The 8,974-nt window shown below is 38.3% G+C and overlaps 1 protein-coding gene across 1 annotated transcript; it reads left to right on the top strand.

The window, feature by feature from the left end:
- Positions 1–223: 223 nt before the first annotated feature.
- Positions 224–4,594, top strand: LOC109140802 (C-C chemokine receptor type 3). The gene is made up of 3 exons (XM_019268632.2): positions 224–304; positions 452–654; positions 3,431–4,594. Exons 2-3 carry the CDS (start codon positions 479–481, stop codon positions 4,272–4,274), a joined length of 1,020 nt encoding a protein of 339 aa, XP_019124177.2. The 5' UTR covers positions 224–304; positions 452–478; the 3' UTR covers positions 4,275–4,594.
- The last annotated feature ends 4,380 nt before the right edge of the window (positions 4,595–8,974 follow it).

Genomic DNA, 8,974 nt, shown 5'->3' with positions numbered 1-8,974 from the left:
ATTCGTGGTCAAATGTGATTTAAATGTTAGAAATAATATTAGAATTCGACTCTCAGCTGAACAGCCCAGGGAAGAGAAATATTTCAGAAGGAGTGTTGCTTTGATATGTTGTATTTTCAGTCAGTCCCTCCTCTTACACACACACACACACACACACACACACACACACACACACACACACACACAACCCAAACAGGTCCACCCACTTCCTTCTTATCATACAGTGACTTTAACTCACTTCAGTTAGACAGCTGTGGCCTTCAAGAGTGAGACAACAAGCAGAAGCTCCTCAGCTGACCAGGCGGTAAATTAGCTCAGCTTGTATTATATTATTTCTGCGCTCCTTTGAGCTTCTCCATTAAAGGCAATGTTTTCTAGCTCTGAACATGGATTGTTCATACCGATCATAGTGATTATCATGTTGCCGATGCTGCATTTCTGTTTCTGACAGGTTTTCTTGCCAACGTTTGAGATAAAGATGGAAACTACAACGAGTGAATATGGTGACTATGGCTACAACGATACGTCGACGCATGCGCCTACATGCGATTACGAGAAAAGCAACAATGTGGGAGCTCATCTATCCATCCTCTTCTACTTTATGTTCCTCTTCAGTGTCTGCTTCAATGTGCTGGTTCTGGTTATCATCCATCGGTGAGTGATCTAACAAAAAACTCCAGTACTGTACATATTATAGAGGTCAAGCAGTTAGGCATAGCAAGTGTATGCATTCTCCTTGTTGGAACAGGTCTCACTTTTGATAATTGAGTAATCCTTAACATTTGAGTCCTGGTTAATTTGGCAACATTTGTGATTACTGGTGGTATCAACAAATGCAGAAATGATAAAAAACAGAAGATCAACTGCTGCATATGTTTAAAGTACAGTCAAACAAGTTCACATTGTCAAAGAAGGATGTTTAAGACAAACAAGCAAAGTTAGTAGCACTGAAATGTCTCAGCGGTGAAAGAATACAGGTTTGATAAGGCAAGAAGGGGGGGTGGGGGGACATCATTCCCCACAATTCATCACACTAATTGCAATATGAATTATACTTAAATTATATCAAAAATGTAAATTGATAAGAATCAGAATCAGGTTTATTGCCAAGTAGGTGATCACATACAAGGAATCTGTCTTTGTGTTGCTGGTGCTTATGGAAAACAAAAGAATCAAGAAAAATAATATATATTATACAATATGTTTTAAAATGAGAAGAGCTGTATTTGCCAGGTCATTACATCAGTCATTTCATTGGTCAGAGTGTTAACATTTAACATTTTATATGTGCAAGATATTTACTTAAATGAGGTAATCTAAAACATATTAAATAAAGGTTGAGCGTTAATGTATTGCATATTGTGTTATTTGAACTTTTACCGTCTGGGGTGGATGGTAAGGCTCAGCTCCATCTTCCCCATGACGGTCTGATAGGGGTCAGGTGCTTTGCCAGGCAAAGACGGGGACCGGAGAGACGGGCGTGCTTTTTCCCGAAATCACAGACTGGACACAGGGATTTTGGACGTCACCTCACTGTTTGCTTCTTGAGCAAAACAAAAGAGATTCAGAGCACTTACTTTTTTCAATTATGGCATTCAGGAGGCAGAATGGACAGAGCAGTTCTATGACAGGTTTCAGTCTGAGACCAAGTTGGGGCATGGGTGGGTTTGACTGTAGATGTCATCAGATTGGTTGTTGGAAAAAAAGAGACACAGAGTATAAGATGAAGACATACTAGGAACTTCCTTCTTGTATCCCCTCTCTTCTATCACTGTCTACTGACTCTCTCTACCCTTGTCTCCACCACTGCTCTTTATCTTTGTGTGGTGTTCATGGAAACACAAATGACAATGTCAGAGATGAACTCAGTAAAGTCTCCCCAGGCTGCAGACTGAAATAAGTGTTTACGAAACAGTATGCCATATAGAAGGTTGCTATGAGAGATGCTATGTCAGCTGCGTGCTGACAGGGTGAGAGCTCAAGCAATGCAAACACAAATTTCTATACTACCATTCATAGCAGAGAAATTACAGCTGAACGCTCTAAACTAGGCCAATTTCCTTTATTTGGAAAGCTTTTAACATGTCTCTACATTTAAAAAGGCAATCAACAAAAATCAGCAGTGCTTCAGTGCTGACTTTTCAGTCAGATTGAAATGAAATAAAATCAGTGTCATTATTCCCTAATGCATTAACATCTAAGATAAGTATAATTTATATTGCTTCCTGTTTCTTCTTTGTTGGGTTCCATGTCAAATCTTAATTATGGAGGATGAATTATACGTGATTTTGTTTCTTAGGGCGAAACAAGTGCTCCCAAGTAACAAAGATTTAATGGCAATCCACACCACAACATTCCTAACACATTTTAATGCCTTTATGTGTACAATTTAAACATTTGTGACCTTGGAGACTCCTAGTGGTTGAACAAAAGAAGACACGGTTCCATTACCTCTTTACCAACAATAGATCTGACCCAGGGAAAAACTGAATTGGCTAAAATCTATATACACGCCTCACATGCAATGTGGCTATAGCTAAACAATACACTAAAACATGTGCAAATATGTGTAAAACATAAACTAAAGCAATAAAATTGGCAATGCAGTTGCTGACTTTTGTGAGCCTGCTGGACAGACTAGCTGAGAATGACTTCTTACCAAAAGGTTACCCAAGCAACCCTGATTTATCGTCTATTTTACTTTTACGTCCCAGCTCATGACGGGTAAGGAAGCAACATAAAACCAGCTGTATTTGGTAAATCAAAGTTATTTATTTCATTAAACTTGGATTACAGTTTTGTCCAGTTGCTAACACACTGAAATGACATGGACAGCACAAATATTTAAAGTGACAAACAGGGAGCAAAACCTCATCTCAAATCTCCAAAACTTTAAACACATTTTCTGCTTTACACACATTTTGCAATTCGAAGTGGCTCTTTTTAAGTGTACTGAACGTGGTTCTCTGCATAAGACACAACAATCTGACATAAAGTCACATGTTTGCATTTTCAAAACACTGCCATTTAAAATGACACTACATGAGCTCATTGGACACTACATGTGCCACCTGGCCAAACATGGTGTTATGTAATTGTTAACACTTCAATCAGGAAGTAAGCAATAAAAGAAAACAGGTGAGCATCTTTGGAAGACATTGCTGAGAGAGGAAGAGGAAGAGGGAGGGTTTGAATGAGAGGGGGAGGAAGAGTGAGAGGTCGGGGTAGAGCAGTGTTGTATCATTATTTTGCTTTCCTCTTTATTTTTTTATTTTTTCTGACATTTTTTCTGCAATTGTATTTTTCAGCTTATATATATCTATATCTAGTGCTCCTAACAAAAATACTTCTTAACGTCTAAACCTCAACTAAACCATACCCAGCACTACATTTTTTTCTCCATCTAACTGTTTAAATGATCATCTCTTAGGTTTGAGAAGCTGACCACTGTGACCAACATATTCCTGTTGAACCTGGTGGTGTCCTCCCTGATCTTTGTGAGCAGCCTTCCCTTCTTGGCAGTCTACATGCAACGCTCTGAATGGATCTTTGGCAGTGCCATGTGCAAGATTTTCACTACTGTCTACTACATGGGAATTTACAGCTCTGTCCTCTTTCTAGCTCTTTTGACCTTTGACCGACACCTTGCAGTTGTGTACTCCTTGGACGCATTACGAATGAGAAATCAAAGGTATGCAATAGCCTCCTGCGTTGTGGTGTGGCTGGTCACCAGCTTGGCGTGCGTCATACAGGTGATTCTCACCAACGCTAGTGTTGTTAAAAATAAGACGTACTGTGATGACTTTTCTGGTAAAGTGGAGCTGAGAAAATTACGATTTTACCTTCAGATTTTTCTTTTCCTGCTCTTTCCTCTGGCTGTTATCATTTACTGCTACATTAGGATTGCTATCACCGTCTTAACATCGAAGATTGTCACCAAGTTTAAGACAGTCAGGTTGATATTCATTATTGTGGTGTTGTTCTTTGTGTGCTGGACCCCATACAACATCATACTAAGTATGTATGATGCCACCACTGCCACCACTGAATGTGAAAACAAGAAAAAATTGATTTATGCTCTTCATATCACTCGTAACCTTGCCTACATTTACTTTTGCATCAGTCCTATTTTCTACACATTCGTTGGGAGAAAGTTTCAGAACTATTTCAGACTAATGTTAGTCAACCGTTTCCCAAGGTTAAGGAAGCATATTTCTGTCAGTCAACATACTGGAACCAATCCGCCCACGAGAAGTACATCAAATGATCTGTAGGCAGGGAGCTCTTTGTTTCTTAGGACAGCCGTGTGTTCAACAAACCATGGATTGTGATTACGGAAATTAATGAAGTACAAGTTGTGATAAAGTCTCGCCAAAAGAAATAATAAAACTGATATAAATATCTGTTGCTATTCAGTATCTACACTTTGCTTAGCTATGTTGCAAATCTTCCCTGTTTGTCCTGTAGAGGACATGTTTTAATAATGAAAGTCAATTGGTCAGTTGGTTTCAATGGATTTGACTCGATTAGGGAGAGTCAAAAGTGTAGTGCTGTAAAGAGAGTGGAATGCTCGATCTAGATCATGAGTCCTTGTGGAAATATGGACTGTTGGGTTGCATTGCTGTTGCCAAGCAGCCTTAACTCTCAGACTGCACATCAGGGACACATGGACTTGAGCCTGCAAATTATCTGTTTGTTCTATTGTATAATGATATTGCTTTTTTAAAATGTTTTAAAAATAAATTTCATACCTTTGAAAAATGTTGTACAAACACAGTTAATAAGAATGTAATGTGATGATTCTTTGTCCGGTTTAACACTTTGTACAGAGAAAGAAAACATGATGAGTAAGCTGCACCAAAAAGGAGTTAAAAAGCTTCTATGGTTGGTTGTTTTTTGTATATACTGTAATCCATTTCATTAAATCAAATAAATGTTTTAATAGCAGGCTGCATGTTTCTGTTTTTCATTTCCCTTTCCAAAGAACAATTATTTTTAACAGCAATGGTTAAAGTTTCGAGTTCAAATACATGTTTTTCATGCCCATGTTTACAAGAGGAGAAGACCTCCAATCATAAGTTATTATCATTTTCCACCCAAGGTTGTAGACACCATTATTCATCATTTATGACATTCTCTAGCATTGGGTTCTGTTTTAAAGCTCTGGCAGATCACCTGCCAACCTACCCTCCTACCTCAGTGGCAATTTTTTTCCTTTCTGTGGCACTGCTGAATTTCAGTGTACACTGCTGGGTGATAAATTATAAACCAGGCTTAAATTTCTGACATTCTTTCCACTGGATGAGGGAGGGGGAAAAATCAAGCTGGCAAGAATGAATAGGTGCTTCAGTATGAGAGTAATGTTTTTAGATAAAAGGTCCTCCACACCATTTTTCTTACTATATCATGAGTAAAGTCAAGGCTTGGAAAAAGTAAAAAGAGTCCGACATTGTTGCACTAAAGATGATCAAATAAAACATGATTTGCAAATGGGAGAAAAAGGAAGTGGAGCTTGTGCAACAAAATTATGTAAAGGATGGGGGAGTAAGTCATATTTTGTAAAAAAAAAATAAAAGGTTTTAATTTATTTTCCTTTTCCACCATTTGATCAAACTCATTAAAAATACATTTAATTGAAAGTCTTAGCTTAAACTCTGATACTCTTATTTATTTGGTCTTCATATTTAATACAATTTTCTATTGTTCCTGCACACCATTTTTAAATTTCCTCTCATATTTTCATCAGACTGTGTGACTAGCTTAACTCAAAACACTGGTTGCTAAACACTTGAGAAGCAGCCATTTCAGCCAGCAACCTAAGTGGCGTGAGTGTGATAAAGCAGGAGGCGTCTTCAGTGTTAACATGGCAAATGGACTGTACTTATGTAGAGCCTTTCTAGTTTTCCGACCACTCCAAACACTTTACACACATATCACATTCATCCATCACACACATCATACACTGATGGCATTGGCTGCCATGCAAGGTGCCGACTGCTCATCAGTTTTAGGAGCTAACCATTCACACACCGGGCAATGTGGGTTCGGTACTTGCCGAAAGACACTCGACATGTAGAATGGATGGAGACTGGATCGAACAGACGATCATCTGATTAGTGAAAGACCCTACCCCCCCATCCTCTACTACCTCCTGAGTCAAAGCCATCATCCTCTCAACCCTGACTAAGGAGGAAAACTTTGCTAAAAATGCAGAAAAAGGCTAGGAATATTTTCCCCCCAAATAATGAAAAAGCAATGACATGGGGGGGATAGTGAAACCAATGAAAGCTAGGAGAAAGTCTTTCAGGCTTTTTTTGCAAAGTGGTTCTAAAATTTATAAAAACATCATCAGAAAAAGTGGCTTTTGCAATGTTCATTACTTAACTTCTTACTTCCACTTTTTTAAAAATAGAGGAAATTGCAAAAGTCCTAAAACAAAAGGTCAGCTTGTCACAAACTTTGTTGACTGATATGAGGGTTCAGGGCAATATTATCTAACTAATGCCCTTAAAGTTGACCAGTACAACAGCAGCCATGCTAATGCCTTCACTCCAGTCAGTCCACCAGCCAACACCACACCTCTCAACCAGTGAGCCAGTTCCTTCAGCAGCCTGTCAGCTCTCGCAGTAGCTAACCAGCCAGTCCAACACATCTTTTTCGAATCATTTTAACAGGGTGATTGCCCATATTACCAAAATAACATACGAATGCCACAACAGCCAGCACTTCAGTGTCGAGTTCACTCAGTGACCCAGTTGTCCTCCTCGACTCAATCCCTCCTGAGAGGATGATCTTGCTGCCTCCAAGAAATACAATGTTAATTAAAAATATAGCAGCAAGCTCGGAGGGAGCTAATGAGTAATCTAATTAAGATTTAGGGGGTGCTATAACTGTGTTTCATTACTTGTTTAATCCCTTGATCACCAGTCAAGTAGATCCCTTTCATAGTGGTGCAGTGTTGATCACCGTGTTCCACAGAATGTCCAGAATGGCAGACTTCCTTCACTCATTTATTGTTTTTTTTTTCTTTGATTTGTCACCCACACATCTGCAGATTTAATTTTTTTTTTGCAGTGGATCCTGTCATCAGTAAACATTATAATAATGATACAGTAAAAGGACTATTACAGTTTTGTCCAGTTTGCTAACACACTGAAATGTAAATGTAAATGTAAATGTACTTTATTTATACAGCCCTTTAACAACAGTCCTTCGGTGTACCAAAGTGCTTTACAGTAAGATAATAAATAACAAAACAATAGGTGAAAAACAAACAAAATAAAAACAATAAAAACAATAAAATGCAACAAAATCGAATACGAAATATAAAAGTGTCACATATTACTGGGTGTTAAAAGCCATCCTAAATAAGTGGGTTTTAGCTTGGATTTAAAAAGGCCCAGGTCAAAACGAGACGCATCTCGACGGGGAGCTTATTCCAGAGCCTGGGGGGCGGCAACGGAAAACGCTCGGTCACCCCAGTGTTTATATTTTGACCTGGGCACTTCCAGCGACAGTTGATCTTTAGACCTCAGAGCTCTAGCAATTGTGGACAGTTAAAGGCTCAGATAAATATGAAGGGGCGAGGCCTTTAAGAGCTTAAAAACAAATGTTAAAAGTTTAAATCAATTCTATAAAGGACAGGAAGCCAATGAAGGGATTTAAGAACAGGAGTGATGGTGCGCACACGTTTGCTGGTGTCAGTTTAAAAGACGGGCAGCAGCGTTTTGCACGACTTGAAGTCGACTGAGGAGACTGGGAGACGCCAACATAAAGTGCAGTGCAATAATCTAACCTAGAGCTTATTAAAGCATGATTGTTTCTCTAGGTCGTGACGGCTTAAAAACATTTTACTTTGGCCAGGAGACGCAACTGAAAAACTAGTCCTAACAACGTTGTTGATATGTTTGTCAAACCTGAGGTGACTGTCGAAGGTCACTCCCAGGTTCTCGACGGTTGAATTCAGCTTAGAGGAAATGACATGGACAGCACAAATATTTAAAGTGACAACAGGGAGCAAAACCTCATCTCAAATCTCCAAAACTTAATCACATTTTCTGCTTTACACACATTTTGCAATTCAAAGTGGCTCTTTTTAAGTGTATGAACGTGGTTTCTTGCATAAGACAAAACCAATCTGACATAAAGTCACATGTTTGCATTTTCAAAACACGCCATTTAAAATGACACTACATGAGCTCATTGGACACTATATGTGCCACCTGGCCAAACATGGTGTTATGTAATTGTTAACACTTCAATCAGGAAGTAAGCAATAAAAGAGAACAGGTGAGCATCTTTGGAAGACATTGCTGAGAGAGGAAGAGCAAGAGGGAGGGTTTGAATGAGAGGGGGAGGAAGAGTGAGAGGTCGGGGTAGAGCAGTGTTGTCAAATTATTTTGCTTTCCTCTTTATTTTTTTATTTATTTATTTTTTCTGACATTTTTTCTGCAATTGTATTTGTCAGCTTACTGTTGTGTGAGCATATTTTAAATCACTCCAATGTAAATATATCTGCTGTGCATATGTTGCACTGACTTGTTTGGTGAAAAATAAATAAAATAAATATTTCAATAGCATGTGTGTGTATCTGCAAATATTTCTGTGCATGTGAACAATCTGAAGAATTCTCTACAGTTTGAAATATGTTAGTATGATGGCAAAGCATACTAAAGATGAGAGTGCTTTTCATCATATTAATACTTTTTTTAGTTTTTGTGCACTTACTGACAAAATTATTTACTGTTGTAGTTGATGTAATTAACTGCTTTGATCTGATTACTATAGAGGGATTGAGGAAATGCACAGTGACAAGATGCATGTTTCAACCACTGTTTATATAAATTGTTGCATTAACAAACAAGGACAAAAGTTTTTACACAAAACTAAATTGCACTTTTTGGTTATTCTCCAGACACTGCACATTGTGTTCTGAACACGAGCTTACCCTCTAACTTTTTCCCTAAATGAGATG

The sequence above is a fragment of the Larimichthys crocea genome, chromosome XXIII, assembly GCF_000972845.2.
Source record: "Larimichthys crocea isolate SSNF chromosome XXIII, L_crocea_2.0, whole genome shotgun sequence".
Classification (NCBI taxonomy): domain Eukaryota; kingdom Metazoa; phylum Chordata; class Actinopteri; family Sciaenidae; genus Larimichthys; species Larimichthys crocea.
This window is presented reverse-complemented; position numbering and strand designations above follow the sequence as displayed.